The sequence below is a fragment of the Camelus bactrianus genome, chromosome 2, assembly GCF_048773025.1.
Source record: "Camelus bactrianus isolate YW-2024 breed Bactrian camel chromosome 2, ASM4877302v1, whole genome shotgun sequence".
In the NCBI taxonomy this organism is placed as follows: Eukaryota; Metazoa; Chordata; class Mammalia; order Artiodactyla; family Camelidae; genus Camelus; species Camelus bactrianus.
In genome coordinates, this window is record NC_133540.1 from 84287965 (window position 1) to 84310730 (window position 22766).

The 22766-nt window shown below is 39.5% G+C and overlaps 1 protein-coding gene across 7 annotated transcripts in view; it reads left to right on the forward strand.

Annotated features, from left to right (window-relative positions):
- Nucleotides 1–16768: 16768 nt before the first annotated feature.
- Nucleotides 16769–22766, forward strand: part of NPFFR2 (neuropeptide FF receptor 2) — a 58212-nt gene continuing 52214 nt past the window's right edge. For 3 of the 7 annotated variants that reach the window (XM_045506127.2, XM_074344786.1, XM_045506126.2), the window contains exon 1: nt 16769–16911. Coding sequence is in view for 2 of the 7 variants with exons in the window: in XM_074344763.1 (XP_074200864.1) it covers nt 20014–20063 (50 nt within the window). In the remaining 5 variants the exon portion in view is untranslated. Of the gene's footprint in view, nt 16912–19891; nt 20064–22766 lie in introns of all 7 variants that reach the window. The other 4 variants (XM_074344763.1, XM_074344767.1, XM_074344788.1 and 1 more) reach the window with 2 other exon arrangements.

The window sequence follows — 22766 nt, forward strand, 5'->3', positions numbered from 1 at the left end:
TGACTTACTGGATCAACTGGTCATCAATGAGTTCAATTAGTAAGAATGCAACAAAACATAACTTTGTAAACTAGTTTTTGCTTTGTGCATTCCATTTTTTAAACAACTCTTAAGAAATTAAGTTTGAATTACTGGCATACACTGGACATTTTTTAAATAAATTACACTCCTGTATAAGTGGTGTTTATATCTTATATTTGCATATATTGTTTACAAAGCACAGTGTTACCTCATCTGTTAAGCATGAGCACATTTATTAGACTGGAAAATGATCTTCATAAACACAGCCCTGAAACTCCTTGGCATCCTAGGTAATCAAAGAAAGCCTATAATGAGTCCACTGTACCTCAAGTCCAGAGGAGTATAGACTAAAAAGGATTAGGTAATGGTTTGAAGAAAAAAAAAAAACAGTGGCAGCAGCAACAACAAAATAACCAAGTGTTCTGGTTGTTCTTATTGATACAGACACTGCAATTAACTATCTTAAGTTTTCTCATATGCCTGTTAAACTAATATTTCACTGTTTAAAATATACTGCTTTATTAGATAGTTTCTCCATTTATTCTTTATATCTTTTGAATTTTTGTTTGCAAACTAGTAGTATGTAATTTATAGAGATTAAAGGCTTCAAGATATAGAACAAAAATCACTGACTAGGCTGGGGTCCAAGGATTAACCTAAAGGCTTTTGGCAACAGTGTGACTCTCTCCCTAAGTCTGAAGTGGTTGCAACTTTAACTTCCCTTTACTAATTCAATTAATAAAGGCTTTATGTTAGTGTGTGGGTTTTAAGTAAGTCAAAGAGATTGAGAACACACTATAGTTAATATAAATACCCGAATCTAAGGAAGCATCCATGCCCAGTAAAGGCGACATGGAACACAGGAAAATGGATCAGGAAATTTCGAACAGGGCAAAGATGACATTCCTTGACCTCATCTGGTGGCATCCCTGCTAACTAGTCAGGAAAGATAGGAGGTTATCACTGGACAACTTGGGTTTTCTCGGCTATTTCATAGTATTGTCTCTATGTTCATGGTTATGTTACCTACCGTAGTAGTCAGGTGACGGTTTAACCAGGGGTCTCTGCATAACGGGGCCTCAGGCTAGAATGAAAGTGCTGTGCCTTATTTTGGACTTTGTAAACCCAAGACAGCAAAATGGGATAAGTGACAGCGAGACAAAGGAAAATGAGAAGCATTAGGAAGTGGTACTTGACCACGCTGGCTGCCACATCACCGTGAGCCACAGACACAACATATTTCTTGGGGGTAAATGTACTCGGCCTGGGAGACTTTTCTTGATGGCTGCAAGGAAAAACCATGCATCAGAGCATGATCTGCCTCACTCCCTCCTGTCTCCTATTTCCCACTGGTCGACCACCGTCAACTTCCGGGTTTCATTTCATCACTTGGTCCCATCTGTGGTTGTCTGGGATGCTAAATCTCAATCCCAGTGGGGTGCTATTTCATTTAAGCCCAGAAGGGGTAGCAGGAATCAGAACCTCTAGGCATGTGGCAGGTCAGCCTGATTGTTCTGGAGGTTAGGGAAAGGGCCCCACACCCCCCAGGGTGAGAGATTGGCTGGTCAGAGGCAACAGAGGTCCCAGCAGAGGGTTGACCGAGTGGAGGCAACGTAGGCACAGAGAGCAGGCAGCTGAGGATTCAGGGAAGCTGAGGAGATACATGAGTCTTACACACAGTCCCAATAAAAAACAGATGGAACACTTTAATTTGGATAATTTGTGATGAATTTATTGCCAAAGGTGCTATTTTAAAAAGCTTATTCTGGAAAGGTGCTGGTGAGTTTCAGCAGAACCACAGGTAATAGTAAAGTTACTCAGAGACAGTAGCAATAAAGCTGCCACCACTCCTAAGCCCAAGGGGACAATGGGAGGGAGCTGCCACTTGAATTAGGGAGAAGAGAATCCTGGAGAGAGGAGACGTGACCTTGATCAAAGGACACAGGCATCCCAAGGCAACCCCATAGAGAGACGGAACCAGGGAAATAAACTGGCCTCATTATCTTTTCTCTGTACACTGTCTTGCTGGGGGCCCCCATGAGCTGAATCCAAGCAGAACCACAGAGCCAGGGACCTTCTTGATGCAGGCTTTACAAGTCAGCTTGCCCTTCCCAGGGCACAGAGCAGGGTGGGAAAGGGTGGAGAGTGGATGGGAAGGGACAAAGAAAAGTTATCAGGTGTTTTGCTAAACATCTGTTTAGCAAATAGAACTCGTTATTTTGTAATATGGAATTACTAAAATGAAATTTCATTTTTTCTTAAAAAAGAAATTCCCGAGGAAGGATCTCTGGGTTTTTCTACAGTTCACTCTACCTCCTACTTTTAAACTAGCCTTACCTGCTAGCCCAGTGGGTCTCAAATTTTTGTGAGAATCAGAACCACCTGGAGGGTTTGTTACAACACAGACCGTGGCGCCCGCTACCAGAAGCCCAGTTTCTGACTGAGTAGGCCTGAGGTGGGCCCAAGAACGCACATGGCTGACAAGTCGCAGGTGAGCGCACTGCTGCTGGCCTGGGGACACACTGTGAGAACCACTCCACCGGCCATCATAAAGGCAAGCCTCCAATGCACATACTGTCCTAGGCAATTACTCAGACCCCTCTTGCACCCTTCACCCTTTATTGCCTATCAATCAGTTGCCCACCAGGCCTGCTGCTCTCGCCACCTCTTCCCCCTACGTCCCCCAACACACAATGGGTTTTGATCCTTATTTGTTTTTGCTTGAGATGTGAATTCATGGCCTTAATGAACTCACTGACTTTAATCCTTGCCTCCTGCTCTTTCTGGACTAGACATTGACCACTGCTCAGCCTCCTGACCACTCCCCTTCCTTTGGGTTACCAATCTTGTTGTTTCTGGTTTAGCTCCACTTTAAAGGCTCTGCATCTCCTATTCTTTCAGTTAATAACCCCTTGCTCCTGGTTCTCAGGCATATTCTAGTTTCCAGACTTTCAAAATCCCATTGTTGCTCATTTTCTCCCACAGTGTCCACCCAGGGCTCCTTTCCCTACCTCTGGGACAGGTAGCTGTGCATAACTGAAGAGTATGGACCCCAACCCCAACCAACAGACGTAATCACAATTCTAGTGCCCAGAATGAGAAGATGAAAATGTAGGACATTCTACGTATGGTACAGATTGAGAGCCTTATCAATCTGGGTGTATGGAAAGCACCCTGACCAACCCCTGTAAGTCTAGGTGCTTTCTGTACTTATTGCTTGTTTGCTTTTTTAGGTAGATTAAGCTTGGATCAGTATGCAAGATGCATGGGAGAAGTGAAGAAACCAAAGGCTCTTAGAAGTTTAGAAAAAAAAGAAAAAACTTCCAGCCAGAACATTTACTGTACTTTTAGTGTGTGATGACACACTCATTGGAACTTGGGGAACACAGGAAAAAATAGTCATTCCTTTGTGTCCTAAGAAGATTAAGTTTTCTGCTGGAAAGAGCTTCTAGGCTAAATATCAATCCTGCTGATTCTGAACGAGACTAAGCTCGCATCAGCAGTGAGCAGCTTTAAGGTTTCTGGTCTGCTTTTCTCCCCACAGCTCTGCCACAGTGTGTACCCTTCCTCCTAGTCTTACCCACACGGGTATGGTCATGGCTGTCCTGGGCATCATAGTAAAGTGCATTTCTTTTCTTTTAATTTTTTGATGCACATCATTCTGCTTAAATCATGTTGTTAAACTTGCATATATATGTCATAATAATGATGACATCCCTGGTGATGCTGGAATTAGTTCCAAAAATGGACTGTAGGAGCATCTTTTCCTTACTGCCATAATCACAGCCTCCTGGGAAAGAAAACATACCCTGAAATCTGTGTTTCAGCTCATAGATATCTGACATAATAATCTCTGAATATCTTCAACATTAATGCATGACTTGTACGATATACAAGACACAGTCTCTGAATTATGTAAACATGTATGTATACATACATAATACACTAAGTGTATGCACACACAGTATAGACAGTGCCATCCAACACTTTGTTAGATTGAAAGGCTGCCTATTTTTTTAATATTTTAAACCTTTAATTTAATATTACTGTTGATTTTGTTTTAACTATAGTTCCTGAGAATGAACTTTATCTTCCATTTCCTTGAGCGTAAGGAATTCCTACTATTGAGAGACTGTCAACTGAGGTCTTCCAACAAGAATTCTGGAAAGCCAGTGATGTCATCAAGCACTGCAGGATGGAAGCTCTTGCAAGTGTCTTGCCTGGGTTTAGTGATGGTGGCTGGCAGCATAACTTGGTCTCTCAAGTGGAAGTTTGAGCTAGACTCCATGGGTGGTAGTGGTATTTTCTCAGTCTTAATGAAAGCTCAAAGTTCGGCAAAATGGGAACATCTGGAACAACTATTAACCTAGCTTTACACAAGGCCTCAAGGAAACTTTATGCACAGCGTTCTTTCTTCCGGAAGTGCCCCACCCACTGACACCATGGCCATACTCCCTCTCACAACGTGCTTCCTCCCAGACACTCAATATGTTTGTCCATTCTGGAAAATTCATAATATTCAACTGGTCTCTGATTCACTAAGAGGTCCTCTACTTTTCTCTATTTCAATGAAAGAGCAAAAGAATAACGTTTTTTAAAAAATTCTTCTAGGAGGTTCATACATCTTTTGACATCATCTTCCACAATAAGAACATGACTGTGATTAAAACTAATTTGATGTAGTAGCTTACGGTGAAGAAGAATATGAAAATGAATATATGCACATCCAAGTATGACATTATGCTGTACACCAGAAATTGACACAACATTGTAAACTGACTATACCTCAATTAAAAAAAAGAACTAATTTGAAAAAGTTTCACAGTTGATTCAAGGAGATACAGCATTTGGAGCAAAACTGCTCATGAAGATAGAAGCTAATTCCAAATACTAAAAGAGGGGAAACAATACAATTTTGAAAATGTGAGTAAGAAGTGAGAAGGGAGGAAGTAAAGATGACAGGAATTACTAGACACTAATTAACATCCCTTAGAGTAAATAAACATGGTTTTCTTCTTCCCACACAGAACCAAAGAAACAAAGATTATAGAATTTACAAAAATCAATCTTCTCATTTTCAGTATAATGTAAAAAGATGCAATTAAAAGAAATGTGGTAGTGTTTGTTAGATGCCTCTTTGCTCTCAGATCCATTTTGGCCCTTCCCTTCCTCTGTTCTCTACTTCAAGTAACCAGTCCCCAGGCTTCCATGTCCTTCTGGCTTCTAATCGGTTAGGTCAACAAGAGGCCCTGGCAGAAGATTAGAAAATGGAAGGACAGAAGAAGCCAGAAAATCACTTCTCTTTTCTTTCTGCTGCTTGTGGCATTTTCTGTACCATCTGCATCCCCCTCGTGGCTCCGGCTGTCCACCAGCTCGTCCTTCGCTTTGTGGCCCCAGCTCCAGCCTCACTGCTGTTTCAGCTTCTCCAGGATGGCCAGCACCAGAGCCCACTGACGCCACCCCCTGACCCTCCAGCACCTGGAGGGGCAGCAGCTTTCACCTCTTTTCTGTTTGGTTTCTTAGCTCTTCCATCACTTGTGTAACCAATTCTTGATATTAAGTTTTTCTAATTGAAGTATCTCAAGTAGTTTCAGTTATCCTGATTTATATAGTGAGTGATTTCTTTCTACTGATTTTTAAAGTAAATTTGATCTCTTAAAAGTTACTGATTTACAGAAAACTTGTGAAATAACACAGAGTTCTCATATACCCTGCACCCAGTTTCCCCTATTATTAACATCTTACATTAATATGGTACATGTTCAACAATTAATAAACCAATAAACATACTGACTAATGTCTATAATTCAAACTTCCTTAGTTTACTAGATAACTTTTTTCTGCTCCAGCATCCCATCCAGGATACTACATTATGTTCAGTTGTCTTCTGAGACTCCTCCTGGCTGTGACAGTTTCTTAAACTTTCCTTGGCCTGGCTAGCCTTGACAGATTTGAGAAGTCCTGGTCAGGTATTTTGCAGATGGACTTCTGTCGGGATTTAACTGATGTTTTTCTCATGAGTAGACTGAGTTCGGGGAGAAGACTGCAAAGGTAAAATGCCATTTCCATCGTCTCATATCAGGGGTACATACTATCAACATATTTGTTCACTATTGCTGTTGACCTTGGTCACCTGTCATTGTCTCTTTGTAAAGTTGCCCTCCCTACTCTTCTTTTCATACTGTACTCTTTGGAAAGAAATCACTATGTGTAGCTCACACTTAAGGAGTGCAGGTGCTTTAATCTTGTAATTCTGCCAGATTAAAGGCAGTGCTACTTTATTGTGCAATAGAATGGCTGGCCTCAGTCTACTCTAGAGAACAATTTGTGCCCATCTTGGCTGTGAGCTATATCTCTTACTTAATATAAATAAATTACAGTATGCCTGTGGCTTATCCCACACCACCTTTGTACTGTGAGGAGTTACTGCTTTCTCTAATTCAAATTTAAAAGCCCATATCAGCCAAAGCTCTTTTATCCTATTCCTGTAAATTAGAAATAGTCAACATACGCCACAGCCTGAAGTGGGATGTCGGAGCCTTACAATGTTTAAAACCTCAAAGATTTCCCTTCCCTGGAAGGGAACTGGAAGTGCAATTAGGTATTCATTTGGTAGAATTGTCCCATTACCCTCACATGTGTAGGTGATAAAAACCTCAGTAGCACCAGTGTAAGAGGCTCAAATAAAACAGCTGTGTCTGATCCATTGCTCATGCAATTAACCATAAGGACTAAGTTCCTGGCTGTTTCACTGTGAAAAGTAAGTAGTGGAACTGTAGCTTGAGACTACGCAATTCTGTCTTCCATAACTAGGGAGAGTGGCGGGATGGTCTTTAGCTTCTTTTAACAAGACTGTCAGTTAAAGCAAGCATGGAGTACAATTCTACCACAGTGAACATTCATCCCTAACAAGTAACAAACATCTCACAGATTTGCATTTGTCCATGGACCACACAGAGTGTAGTAGCCCTGGTCTAGGGGACGGTACACAAGGGCTTCTCAGTTGTCTGCGCTTTAGCGTTGCCCTCAGAATATAATTGAGACAGAGCTGTATGACTTTAGTTATTGGAAAAATCTGCTTAGAGCTCTTCCTTGCTATTATTCTAGGCATTTTTTTTTAAATCTAAAATCAAGAAGAACTCTAATTTCAGAGATGAGAAGAGCATAGAATCATTCAGGAAGCACACAAGGGATTAGATTCTGACATCAGGAAATCACACCTACGTAACCTTGTAAAGTCTAGAATAACAGAAGGAAGGATTCCACTGGGAATGCAGAATATTTTTTTTTAATAAGGAGACATCAAATTTATGTGAATTCCTCTATCTCCCTCATCTCTGATAGGAAGAGCCATTAAGTCCTCCATTAAATCCATTCAATTCAATCCCCTCAGATGCTCTTTAGTCTGTTCTGGCCTCTCCATTCCCACCGCCTCTGCTAAGTGCAAGAATCTCATTCCTCCTGTATAATCATTCATAGCCTCTTACTTGTTTCGCTCATATTTTGTGTACCCTGCTTCATTTCCTTAAACATTTCAACACATATTTTACATTGGGTTTCCAATCATCCCAATATCAGAAGTACTGGAGTATCTAATTGTTTGAAAGTTGAATTTGTATGTATATAAATAGATTGATGAATAGATTTAAGTGAATATTGCTGCCGTAGTCCACTGAAATTTAATATTAAGATGTAGATTATTTTCTGGTCTAGCGGATTCCTTTTTTGTCCCGCAAAGAAAGTAGTACTATGTTTTCTTCAAAAGAGACAGGCCTCAAAGACTGTACAGCTCTCTGCTATTTGAAGGGGGGGGGGAGTTGTTTGTTTTGGTAATGCTAATATAATCATCCAATGTCAGAAACATGCTTCTGAAAAGTCTAGTACTTTGGGATATGCTCAGTGGATCTCTGTTTTAGACAGAACTATTATACTTTGTTTCTTCTCCAAACTGAGAACATTTAGAAATATCTAATTCTTTAGAACTTTTGAGAATTGATTTGTTATTATAAATAAAAAAAGAGTATAAATAGATTTACCAACTAATCTTTTATTTTCCAGTTCTATGTAGTCAAGATGGACCAGTATGTTATTTTTCAATATTTTTAGTACTTACAGTTTGCTAAAAATGTCAAAATAATGAATGTATCTAATAAGTGATAAATCTTTCAATTTAAGATACAGAACACAGTATTTTTATTTCAAAGCCATTAATGGATAATTTGGAATGGGGCCAGTACTTTAATAGAACATTTTGATTTATTACTGGATCAGGCAAGGTTTTACTAACTGAATTTGTTGTAAGGGGGTGACTTCTACAGAATTATATGTAACTTGGTTATAAAAAAAATCACTTCTCAAAAGTACACATTAAAACTTATATTTTTGTAATTATAATTGCATTAAAATTTCTTAACTTTCTATTCTTATAGTCCACATCCATTGTTAGAAACATGTCAAAAAAAAAGAGAAATATTAGCTAATTGTTTTTTAAGTCTCTTAAAATGTCCAGATTTCTTCATTTGCATATTATTGGGAACTCTTCATGGATATAACAAGTAACACTAAACATAAATCTCATTTTCTTTAATTATAAAAAATTTTTTAACATAGTACATGTAATCAATGTCTTAAAAATGGTATAAACCTTACTCAAGTCTGCTGATAAATTTGATCTTTGGCGATTTGTAGGGAGATACTTTAAGAAAGCAAGAGTTTAGAAATAAAACACTTATTTCAAAGAAAAAACCAGATCTGTTACCTATCTTGTATTTTTAAAAAATTATGTAATTGACTCAAATATCTTTAGCTTCAATACATTTTAAAAGAGGAAAATAAGGATGTGTTTATCAGCCAGGGATCTGGTAGACCACCGTGAAGACTAAAGAGATACTGTTTACACTGCAGTGACAACCATTTAACCCACATGAAAGTAGCCTCAATTCTACTTCCCTCCAGGCTGTGTGGTGAAGAACATTACTCATTGTTAAGTATGTAACTTTTTTCTCTTAGAACCTAAGAAAGGGAGACTTAACCTTAGGGGAGAGAGAGAAATTGGAACTTGTGACTAAAAATATCTACCATATGACTGAATCCCATCATGACCAATCAGGAAATTAATAGCTAATGTCTGAGTTCTCTAACGTACGAGACATTGTTATAGGTTAAATGTACTAACTTATTTAATGGTCACAAATACTTTATGAGTAGATACGACTACTATCTCCATTTAGTAGATAAGAAAACCAAATAACAGAAAGGTTAAGTCACATGTTCAATATCCACAAAGTAAATAGTTATGAAAAAGATTCAAATCCAGGTAGTCTTGCCCCAGAGTCATGCATGCCATTAACAAATATTAATTTTATAACAAATATTTTTGTCAAAGTAAGTGTATGCTGATGACTTTCTCTCTAGTCCTGACTTCCGAAAGCGTTTATTAGCTCAAACAACATCCTCAGCACCTGTTATACAACAGTAACAGTTTAAGTGCTAGGTATTGGGAAGTGATTAAATCAGGACCCCCTCACTAGGTGCTTACATTTCGTGAAGGAGGCGGATAAAACAACAGTGAGATGTGATGAATTTTAATAGATGTATGCATGAAGTACTACAAGGGCACAAGAGAGGAATATTCTCTTCAAGGGAAGTCCAAGAAGATGGAGTAGCGTACGCAAATACTCAGTATTGAAAGAGCAAGGCTTATTCAGAGAATCACAGCTATGGAGCTCAGAATGGCTGGAGCATAAAGATCAAAGGCAGACCGATGGGAAATGAGAATGGAAAAGAGGTGGCGGATACATCAGAAAGCATATTGTATCCAGTTGTCTATGTGGTACTGTTCACTTTGAAAACAACATGTTTAAAACAGAGCTCATTTGAACAAACTAGTGGTTACCAGTGGGAAGAAGGATGGGAGGTGGGGAAAAATAGGGGTTTTATAATAAATAGGTATTTTATAATAACTTTAAATGGAGAATGATCTATAAAAATATTGAATGACTATGTTGTATGCCTGAAACTAATACTGTAAGTCAACTATACTGTAATAATAATAATAGTTATAATAGTAATAATAATGATAATCATAACAGTAAACACCTCACTTTCTTCTGGTGAAACGTGGTCCTTTTGTGGTGTCTCTCCTGTTGGTTAACAGCACTACAAACTACCTAACTGACTAAGGCAGAAGTATCTAAGGCATCTTAAAGGCTTCTTACTAATACTTTACATCTAACGAGTCAAGCTATATTGATCCTACATCCCAAATCTTCGAAGAGTCTCCCATTCATCTCTCAATCTAGGCTGCTACCTCTTTAGTTCAGTTCTTCTCATTTTTTGGGTCAACATCTTTTGATGTAATCCCCTAGGCTTGCTCTCCCTTCAGTGGGCTCGATGTGTTATAGGAAGCAATCATTCTAAAATACCAACCCAACCATGTCACTATTATGCTTAAATCTTCAATGGCTCCCTATTACTCTCAGGAAAAACAAAATCTCCAAATCCTTAGCAAACTCAGCTCTTTACCATCTGCCCTAATCTATCTTACCAGTGTCTTTTTCTGTACTATCTAATGGACACACACTGGAGTCTAGCTTTGCTAAACTCAGTTATTCTAATGCAGGTGTTGAATAGTTTAGTGGTAAGCATGTGGCCTACATGCTCAATCTGACTTGATTTCAAATCCTGGCAATTCAACTGTTGGCTGTGTGGTTTTAAGAAAGTGGTTTGACTTCTCTGAGACTGAATATTCTCAGCTACCAAAAAAGAAATATAGAGAATTGTTAGTTGTGAGGAAATGAGATAATGTACTTTGTAAATTTCCTGGCCTTTATTTACATTTAATAAATATTAACTTTGTGTCTTTTTTTAATCCTCTGTACCTGCAAGTAATGCTGTTCTATCTTCTTGTAATACTTTCTTTCTGCACAAGTGTTTGCCTAACAATTTCTTACTGACACTTTAATATTATTTGATATGGTAAGAACTCCAATAGCAAATAGCCAAAATTTCATCTCTCCCAGGGGGTCCTGCCTGGACTCCTGGAGGATTTAGAAAATCTTGTTAAATCCTCCCACAGTGCCTCTATTATAGTAGCTATCACAGGAAGGTAATTATTCATTTTGCTGCCTCTGAGCCCTGAAGGAGGGACACTCTTTTTGCTTGCTATACTCTGGAATTTAGCAAACGCACAATAAATACTTGTTGAAGGAATGATATTGGCCAGTTCGAGAAGATGGTTTGTTGGCTTGACTGTTATCACATTACTAATGTCTGTTATCTTCTCAAGATAATTTTAAGACTGCTAAAAATCAGGTGTTTATGTACACTTACTTATTCACTTGTTAAATACTCATCAGGGTTCTATGCTATGGCACTTTGGTAGATTCAGGGATAAAAGCAACAACAATATCAACACAAATACTTAGTTTACACTGTTGATGTTTAAAACCAAAATTTGATGTGCATAACCCCTTTCTTTCAAATAATGCTATAATCATTGACTAAAACAACAAGCTACCTGGATAAGAACTGCTTTGTCCATCTTTTTAATATATATTAATCTGCAAACCCCTGCACAATCACTGCTCTTCAGTCATGTGCACACATGCTGGAAATACACGCAGAATTACTGAAATAGAGACTGAGTTTATTGAGATGACACAGTAAATATCTTTTCCATTACTTTGTAGATTAAATATGCCCCATTTTAGAAGATAATTTCTAAAACTGGAAATACTTAATAAGTCCACATATGTATCCACAGGTTGGAGTGGGGACATCCCAGGTAGAGTTGTACAGATGCATGCGTATACAGGTGAGATTCTTAGGTCTAGGTCATAGGACATTGATTTTGAGTGAAAATAATGCCATTTGCAGAAACATGGATGGACCTGAAGATTGTCATTCTCAGTGAAGTAAGCCAGAAAGAGAAGCAAAAATACATTATGATATCGCTTATATGTGGAATCTAAAAACAAGACGAACTTATTTACAAAACAGAAACAGACTCACAGACATAGAAAATAAACTTACAGTTACTAGGGGGAACGGGAGTAGGAAGGAATAAATTGGGAGTTCAAAATTTACGGATACTAACTACTGTATATAAAATAGACATACAAGTTTATACTGTACAGCACAGGGAACTATGTTCAGTTATCTTGTAGTAAGCTATAATGAAAAAGAATATGAAAAGGAATATATGTATGCATATGTATGAACTATTATGCCGTACACCAGAAGTTGACACATTGTAAACTATACTTCAATAAAAAAAATAAAAATGTTTAGAAAAGAAAGAATCCAACTTAATTAAAAATGTTTTAAACTCTTTCTCCCTTACCCTTCTCACCTAGAAAAAAGAGAAAACCAAACCATTTGATCACTTAGATCTCCTTACGATTCTCCAGTCTACTCTCTTCATCCAGCTCTGACCCATAACTCGACGCCCTGCCCCACCTCTCGTCACCTATGTCCCCAGTGGCCTTGTCTCAGTGCTCGTTCGACTTCTTCAGACACTGATCTTAGTATGTCCTTTTTGAAACTTCTCCTACTTTGATTTTCATAAAACGAGACACATTCTTTCCACGTCTCTCCAAGTTATCCTCGTTTGTCTTCCAGGGCTGCCTTCATTTCCTACCTTCTAGGCACCCCCTAAAGCTCTTCACACAGGCTTCTTCTCCTCCCAGTTTTCCCTTGCTGCATCAACTCCTTCCTACAGCTGCAGTTTTCACGTCCACGTGGAAGATGCCCCAAACCTAAATTGGAAATGTGATCTTGCTGGCACACTCCAATTCCATCTTTCAGCTGCTTACTTGGTATCACCATCTGGCTCTCCTGAATTCACTTTAAATTCAGCGTGTCTAAGACTAAGTCCATATTGTCTCCAGGGGCATGTCTGTCTTTGGACTTCGTTATTTAATGCCAAGAGCATTAGCATCTTCTGGTTACTGAAATTCTAAATCTAGCACAATCTCAATTGCCACCTTGCCCCAATTGCCAGTTCCTGCAGTGCGTACCTATTTCTCAAGTATCCCACCCACCCCTTCTTTTCCATTTTTATTGCCTCTTCTTTAATATGGTTCTCTCACTAAGACGACAGAAAATCCCCTGCCCACACTCTCTTCCCCATTTAACTGACCCTGCTTCCTGCTGCCCTCAACTGTGCTCTCCTCTTAGGATTTGCTGTACTAAGTTTAGGTAAAGCTCCTTCTCCTCAGCTAGTTTTGGCCCCAGGGACCCATACACGCCCAGTTAGCCCACAACCCCCACCTCAGGTCCCCAGCCATAGTCCTCAAACCATGGGAGGAAAGATGGCACAGGCCATCTCCTGTAATAGATAAGCCAGTGTGTATGACACATCAGAGGGAGTAATTAACACGGTATTCAAGATATGGTCCTTTTATAGAAGTTATGCTTTTTTTTAGTGCTTTAAGAAATTTATCTTAAATAAACCAACTGCAATTAAATCAAATACATACAAATAACAGCATGTTGATTAGTGATAGCACCACTGATTATATTCTCTTTTCCACATCCCATTCTTACAGGTTTCTACATCAGGACATTTGTCAAAGGAATAGCTTAGTTTAGGCAGCTCAAAATGTTAAGGCGAAAGCCTTAGATCTGGAGTCAGAAAACGTATTCTAGTTTCCTTTCCAAATCACGTCAGCTGTGTGAACTCAGGCAGCTTGGAGTGCGGCTGCAGTCCCATCCTTCCACGTTCATCTCATATGCAAGTGATGCCTGTCCTGATTACCCCCGAGAGTTATTGGGAGGACAGATGTAAAAACAATCTTCAGAGGTTCCCAAACCTCTGAGAGTTCGGCTAATCATTCAAGTCATCTGGGAAAACTTCTAAGGGCCTGACCCTCAAAATCTCATTTTTAAAAAGCCCTCCAGGTGATCTGCTATTTGGAACCCATATTGTGCAAATTGTTAAAGTGAGAGTTATCATTGTAACACTATTAGAATCTAACACTTGCCTTTCTAGGTCATTGGTCATCATCGTTTCTGAGTTTAATAGCACTTAGATTGCCTTTGGACTGCTTTTAGTTCTGGACTTTATGTAAGTAGTCATCCTGAGTTAAAACTGAAAAACTTTCGAGAATGACAAGTTCTGGCTTTTACCCTAGTGGAAACCTTGCCTTTAGGCAGAAGGCTGATAAATGGATTTAGTCATTTTAGATGATTATAGCATCTTATAGTCTAAATTGACAACATAAATTCACTCTTACGTGCAATGGATTAAGCTAAATTCTCAAAAGTTATGGGTACTTCAGAAAACCCAGAAACATAGATTTTTTAGAGGTAATAAAATGTATTGAATGAAAAAAAACTTCACTCTAATGCTTTTTTTGTAGTTCTGAGTATCATCCAAGAACTCTAAGGTTTTGATTTCCTAAGCATTCACCATAACACAATAATATATTTTTCCAGAAGCAATGGATTAAATTTTACCTGCCACATAACTGTTACTAGAGTTTTGGTAAACTATGATTTTTTCTTTTAGAGGCAGTAGCTTAAATGTAATAAGCTGCCGACATAGAATAATTTCTAACTGCTTACTTGCAATTCTTTTCTAAGATTCAGTCCAACACAAAAGAGATAATAAGCAGGGAGGAAGTCTAAAGATATCATTCCTTGATTTATTAACATTATTTCATAGTATTCAGCAAAGCACTTATCACATTGTAGTAACACAACAAAAAGGTCAAATATATTTTGTTTAGAAAGTGCCTTGATTGACTTTGACTACCATCTCCTTGATAGGAAACTTTCGAGTCTTTAAGCACCAGTTTACGCCAGATGCTTAACCTCCACGTTGCTTTGACACACTCCAACTCTAAGCACACCCAGGCAGTCATGATCATGCTATTAATCAAAGCCTCCCCCTCTGTGTTTGAACTATGCGAGTGGATTTCAATTTTCCTTGCAGCACAGCATAACGGATAATCACAAAAGCTTGGGGCTCAGATTTGGGGTCCAGCACTGTTTCTATCACTTACTAGATGTGTGACTTTGGTTAATTACTCATTTATGTAAGACTTTGCTACCAGAAGTGTGGTCTGTGGCCCAGCAGCATCTGCATCACCTGGAAGCTTTTTAGAAACTGCAGACTCTTGGCTCCACCTCAACACTACTGAGTCGGAATCTCCACTTAAAACATCCTCCATTAAAACTACCAATGGTGTGGGGGTGGGGAGAAGAACCAGGACAATAGTTCTCACAGTGTGAAGTTTTGTAAGATACAGCAGGTGACTCATAATTTAAGGATTATTACATGGCGAGTTTTGTGTGTCTTTTAATTTGTAATAGAATTCTTGCAAGCTAGACATTACCTCACTGTCTGATCAAAAGCATTGCTAGGATTCCTAATTCATCTTGATGAACTATTTTTCCCAGGGGTGAGTGTGAGTGGGATTATATGGGGTGAGGGTTCACAATTTTTTTTTTTTTTTTTTGCATTTTGATTTGAGAATTTCAGATTAGATATAGAATGCCTTTCTCGTCTTAGAAGTAGTTCAGGGAAATAAAGCTAAGCCTTGACTCTTACTAGTACCTCTTTATTTAATGCCTCCCCCCCACCCCGAGACTTTCTATGCCTTGGGGTATCCTGATAAAAGTCACAGAAGTGTGACCAATATATCCACCATGAACTTGGTAAAGGGTTGGAAAAGATAGCCCTTTCTGGATCCTCAACAGAGCCATATTTCAGGTTTAAACACACACACATCTGAATCTAGAACCTTAATCCAAGACCAAGGAATCCTATTTTAATAAGGTTTCTCCAGGCCACTGTTTCCTGTATCCAACAAGTTGCAGTGATTTAGTCAGAGGTATGTGCTAGTGAGAGAACTGAATTGGGCTACTGCAGCCCTCTTTGTCATTTAAGAACTACCTCTGTGTAATGAGCAAGCCACTTAGTGCCTTGGTGTGGACTGGAAATGATTACACACTACAGCTTAGCAAATCTACCCTAGTTACCATAGTTCTCCCTGCTGTGAGGGTCAGACCTGATAACTTATGCAAAGACCCTTCACAGGCTTTCCCCATACCTAACCTCATCCCTGTTACTCTCTTAAAGTACCTTTATCCCTTTCTCATAATTGTATAAACCTCGAAATTAATACGTTACATTTTAGCGACCTCCAACAAAGCACATTTTCTTGTTAGAATCACTGTGGCTGCCTCCTTTCCCCTTCTAATTAAAATATGAATTCACACTTCCAGAATTCCAGAGAGACTTTCTTGCAAGCTAAAAGTCCGTTATTAGAGCTAACAGATCACCGTCCACTTTAGAGAAGGGGAAGGTTGGTTGTTGTCGCAGCCTGCAGCCTGCAGCCTGCAGCCTGCACTGAACTCCTCGTTCCTAAGAGAACGTTAAAGCGGTAACGTTTATTGAATACTTAACATGTGCCAGGAACCATTCCAGGCATTTTGCACATACACACTCATTTAATTCTCAGATTACCCAGTGCCTACAATCAACATCACCCGTTAGTTTACAAACAAGGAAACCAGAGGCATAGTGAGGCTTAATCACTAGTCATACTGATGATGCTTACTTTCCTTTGCTGTATGCGGATTGTGAATTTCACAAGAAAGTATTCGGATGTCCCTGAGCAGGACGTGAATAGCTTCTTTGGAATCCCAACTGCTGGCTGCTGCCCCCTGGAGGGTGACGTTACTTCAGAGAGGGAAAGGGAGGCGGTGAGCAAGCGCAGAGCCCCAAGCGCCCAGCCCTAGGGCAGCGCAGCCGCCAGGAGGTGGCAGGTGGCTGGCAGGTGGCAGACCTGGGGCTGGATCGTTGGAACCTGTTGCTGAATCTCAGCGGGGACGCTTCTGGTTCCCAGCGCCGCCGCGGCTCTGCCCTAGCGTGGTGTGCAGGTAAGGGCGCGCGTCCGGCTGCGCGGGAGTCCGCAGCCCTCGCCGCTGGCTTGGATGATCTGTGTTAGCCACTGGAGTGTTACCTTGGGTTTTGCGACTTTACTCTTTCGACCTTTCCCAGCCCCTTGCTAGTAACACGAGCACCCTCTGGAGTCACAGTCCAGGAGGGCGTCGCTTTGGTCACCAGCCTGACTTTTGGGGGCTTCTCTGCCCAAGCTCTGGATCGTGGATGTCTGTTCCCAGGGTCGCAGAGCTGGGATGGGGCGAGGGACCGGGGGTGCTTAAAGTTCTCCAGAAAACCTCTCCAGAGCTGTACTGGTATAACTTCTGTGTTGAAATCTCCTTGAAGAGCATGCTTGAGTTTTCTAAACTACCCTCTTCATCTGTGATGATTATCTGCCAGAAAGGCTAAAATGAGGTTTCTTTTAGGACAGGACAGCACAGAGCCCTCAGTGAAGACAGCTAGAGAGATTTTCAGCGATTCCTCGTGGTGATATACGGTTTCCAGTTTTGCCTCTCTTCTGCCAAACCTCCAGGCATTTTCCAGTGGTTCAGCCCTTGGCCAAAGATAGGGTCTGGTGTCAGAAAACAGGAAAATTCTCTGCTGTGCACTGTAATTTTTATTAAAGGTAGAACTATAAACTAAGAAAAAAAGATACACTTGTTTATCCCTTTTTTCTCCTCAGCAAGACTAGATATTTCAGATTTATTTATTTTAAAGAGTCTTAAATCTAAGATGACATAAGCTAAAAGAATATGCTTGATTTTTTTTTTCTGATCAAAGTAGTCAAAGTTATTTTAACCAGGTGTCTAAATTTCTCTTCCCATTGTTCATCCAAATCGTTTTCAGTTGATAACAACGAATGAGGGGGAAGATGGGCAAATTGTGGTTTGGAAAATGTGGACATAGTTCTCTTTCCAGCTTCAACCCTAATTACATAAACCAAAATAGCTTGTGTAAAGTTATCTTAATAATTTCTTAAGTTATGATTGAATTTACAAAAGTGCTATGAAATGCTCGAAGATAGAAAGTTGAATGGCAATTGTGTGCAGAGTTCTGTTAGAGCCTTTTATCTGTTAAAAGCTTCTCTCAATCATTTAAGAAGAGTTCTTGCACTGTCTTTAAAGGTATACATTAATACTATTAAAAAGTAGGTATTGTAATAATAAAATGTGCTTTCATTTTTGTTTGATAATGTGTTACTCGTGTTACTATCTTCTGCTTTTTTTTTTAATCAACATAAAAATTTTTCTATAAACCACATCATCCAAAAAGATCTTCCTATCAGCCATATTTTCTTGATGTCTACAGATACCTTTAGGAGAGTTTGAATCTCAGACTTATTTTTTGTCTTCATCTATTATCTATTTATTTTATCTGACATTTTTATTCTTGAGGATTTTGTGAATACATTACGAAGTATTTAAAAGCATGTATTACAAATTTGTTGATTTTTAGGATTCTTTTACCTCACAGCTCCTGTTAATCACACTGTGGTTAGTATTCTCTTTTATAGATGTCAAAGGCTGTAGAATGTGTAGATAGAAATTACTAGTAACCAGTGAATGATTTGCTCCTGCAATATTAGTTCACTTGCTGTTCCTGGCTGATGTGTTTGTGATTTTTGATGAAAAATTCCATGCAAATGTCTCTCTGATACATATTCACAAACTTTTTCACTATGTTGCATTAAATGGATTTCCACTCTAATCATGACAGAAAAAGAATACCTTTGTTCCTCAAAACTTCATATATTTAAAAATAATCATTTTATAAAATACTACCCTCCTTATTGTGGAGAGGGGGAATTGATTTTAGGTGAACATTTTAAAACTGTCATACATATTTTTAAAAGATAAGTATTACTTCACTTTCCTAAAATATATCTATATTATAAGACTTTAATAATCATATGAAATTATTCTCTTAAACACATGAATTTTTTGCTTGCATTAGCTCGATGTTGGCCACTGATTTTTCTTTCCTTCCTAATTAACTTAAGTTTTAAAGTCCTAGCTCAGTGGGATAAACTGGCTCAAATGAATTTTCCAATTACCTTGAAGCAGAACATTAAGAGTTCACTATCAAACCAAAGGCAGATGGAAATATATTGCCCCAGCAACGAGTTACAGTGGTCACCACAACAGGTAGCTGTTTTGAATGGGTCTTATGTCCTTCATGGACCCTGCAGAATTTTGAGATACAAGATTTATAAAAATGAAGAGATCAGTCTGTTTGTTTTGTAGTTGAGTTCACTAGTGTCCTCTTTTTCTTTTTAGATTCCACATGAGTGATATCATATGGTATTTTTCTTTTTCTTTCTGGCTTACAGACTCGCAGACATAGTAAACAATTTTATGGTTACCAGGGGAAAGGGGATGGGAAGGGATAAATTTGGGAGTTTGAGATTTGCAAATGTTAGCCACCATATATAAAAATAGATTTAAAAAATTTCTTCTGTATAGCTCAGGGAACTCTATTCATTATCTTGTGATAATCTTTAATGAAAATGAATATATGTATGTATGTGCATGACTGGGACCAGAAATTGACACATTGTAACTGACTGTCCTTCAATTTAAAAAAATAGCGATCAGGTTTTCTTCCCAGCCAGGCTTCTGACTGACTCTGTGCCTGAGGCAAATCATTTAACTTCTGTAAGTCTAGGATTTCTCAAATATAAAAGGATGAGTTAGAATATGCTTTTAAAAATCTTTTCACCCCTCTAGGTTTCCCTGTCTATGGTAAGAGGGCAGATGAGCCAGAGTGAGAAGGCTCAGATATCCTTGTTTTGCCTTGGGCAAGGCCCTGAAAATTCTAAGAAATCAGTATCTTGTGTGACCAGTGGGCTATTACAGGGGATGAATGGGATGCTGTGGACGGCTGTGCTGGCTGCAGCATCTGGCACATAGCAGATGCACAGTGACGTTCTTTAAGGCACCCATCTCTGACAAATCTAAGGCTTTTCTCTGTCTCCAGCAGGGGAGATGAGCGAAGTGCAGAGAAGTTCCTTCTACATGTGCAGGTGGCCATTACCAGGCTAGCTCCAACAGTGTGCGACAGGTACCAGGAGATGGGAGGGTCAGAGCCTCAAGCATGTGATGAATGACTCTTTGATGCCTCCCCAACCTTGCCGTCACACACAAAAAAGGTCAGAGTTTGTCAGGGCAGCACAAAACCTGCATGTATCTCCATGTCACACAAGACTGAGAAGACAAGCCCTGTTCAGTTCCCTGTCAAACCAGATGCAATTCTCCGTCACAGCAAAGCACACCAGGCAGACACTGTACACTAGGGGCGTCCGAATAGCAGCACAACCCAAATCACACCACAGCAGTAACTTAAAGAAAGAAAGAAAAAAACTACAAAGTAACACCCGAAATGCCAAGAAATTGGATCTCTCTTTGTTGCCACTGAAAATTTAACATTTACAAATATTTCCAGAGTAGATTCCTTACTTTATTTTCTTCTTGGGCTGTTGAAAGTTCTTATTCACGTGCCTGCAAAAAATCTGGGTTCCATCGCGGCAACTGCAGACTAAGGCATCTTCTACTAGAAAACAGAAATCTCAGTTGACTTCTGTTTTCAAAACTCTTAGAGGATCTACGAAGCATACCAGACTAGCACAGTTCTGGTTGCTTTGGGAAACAACTTCCCAAAGCCAGATGAAACAGTGATGGCCAACCTGCAGCAGGCTGTAACTTTGTGAGTGGTGGCTCATGTAATCCTCATGGTTTTAGAAACTGGGTACATCACAGTCTCTGTTTGGTTGATAAGGAAATTGAGGTTTGGAGAGAATTGGCCCAAAGTAAATACATGTGCTAAACCAAAGAATCAGGATAATGAAGTCACATAGCCCTCAAGTCCACATGCTTAAATTCTATACTGCAAGGCCCCCACATTCATGGTGATGGCAACTTACAATCAAAGTAGTGATTTCTGCATATGCCACATTTCCCTAAGTAAAAGCTGCATTCTTAGGAAGAAATAAATATTACTGGCTTGATGAAGCTTCTTATAAGCAGAAGCAGGAAACATCAGTTACTTGTGAAGCTTTTTCGAATGCCTGTCTCTGAGTCCCACCACTGGACACCAGTGGGTCTGAGGTTGGGTCTGGGTATATGTATTTTTATGACTCTGAGTGAAAATAATCCACATGATTTCTCTTAGTGGAAAAAAAAATTGGTCCCAACCACATTGCTATTTGCAGCCACAGACAGAAGAAACTTAAGTATTGTCTGAAAAAAAGGAATATTTAGAGAAAATGTAACAAGAGGATAAACATTGTGTGAATTCAGTCGCACCAGAATGCCAGTTAAATAGTTGTCTAAACCAGAGCTTATTGCGCATTAACATAAAACTCAGTAAGGGAAAATTTCAGATGAAGAGGTTGCTCATGACCTGATGATTCTCATATGACCTGGGGGAGGACGGCAGGGATCAGTCAGTTTTGCAGACTGTTTCCTCCTTCAGAGAGGGTCATCTCAAACGTCCTGTCTCCTTGCAAAATTTAGACACCTGCAGTACCCAGGGTTTCTCTGAACTTTCCTTCTTTCCTTCAAAGTAGGAGATCTCAATCAGTGGCTTTACTTAAAGACTTTAATTAACTGAATAGAATTTAAAGTACCTATTTAAAGTTTCTGAATTTTCCTTTTCCATTTCACTCCCTGTCCCTGCCATCTTGGCACACTGGTACTGAAGTGACAGTGGGCTCTCTAAGAATACAGCTTCCCATCCTTACACGCAGAGCCTATAGCAGAGTTTGCAGCCTTATACCTCCTTTGGCTCCTTACTCAGAATCTCCTGGAATTCCCCATCCTCAACAGGTTTGCGAGGACTCTTTTTGTCCTTGGGGGTTGGCGGGGGACATTTATATCACAGTGCTCCTTCAGGCTTGGAAGTCTGTGGCTGGAATCCTGCCTCTCTGAGGGGATTCCTTTTGTCTGTACTTTCAGTGGGAAGCCGCCTCAAATGATTTCTGATCCATAATGCAATTTATGCTTCTTCTATAACGAGCAGCCCTGTGGGGCTTGCTGAAGACAGACCATAACTTGCCCACATCCCCTGTCCTAAGCTTGCTTTTCTTGATATTTTAATTATCCAGGTTTTGGTAACCTTTTAATTTTTTAAGTTTTCCTACCGAAGGAGGGCCTTGGAGGTTCTACAGTCTGTAAGCCTGACAAATTCTCTCTGACTTCATGCTTCACTCTCATGCCTCTTGTCCTCACGTGGTCCCTCCAGCCTTGAATATTCCAGGCTCAGCTTTTGCACTTGCTGTCCTGCCTGCCTGTGAATCTAGCCCGCCAGAGCTGCACAAGCAGGGACTCTTTACCCTTTCAGCTGCAGGGCTGGTGTGCCTCCCAGTGCCACTTGTCATCACAGCATCGTCTGATCTGTAACTGGACCCACCTGGTACCTGACACCACCTCCATTTCTGTGATTACTTCCTTATGATCTTATTCTCCAGTAGGAGAATCTAAGCTCCATGAGAGATGAACTTTGTACCTTTATATTCACTCCTGGCCTCAGTGCCTAGAACGATCTGGCACATAGTAGAAATTCAGCAAATACTTGTTTGGTGAAAATGTCATTTCCATGACCCTATCAGATTCTCCTGCATCTTTTTGAAAGCTCAGCCAAGTTGCTAAAACTTCAGCCTTAGCTACCATTCTTCCTTTGTGGTTTTCTTTTTCTCCTTTCCCCTGATTCTAATTTAACTAAAAGAACCATCTGTACATAGTTTTTCATTTCACGTGGGAGAAAAGATTTTGAAAAAGCCCTTTATTTACCATTGTCTTCACTATTTTAATACACATGCAGGTTCCATGGTATCTGTGTATGTTGATTTTTAAGA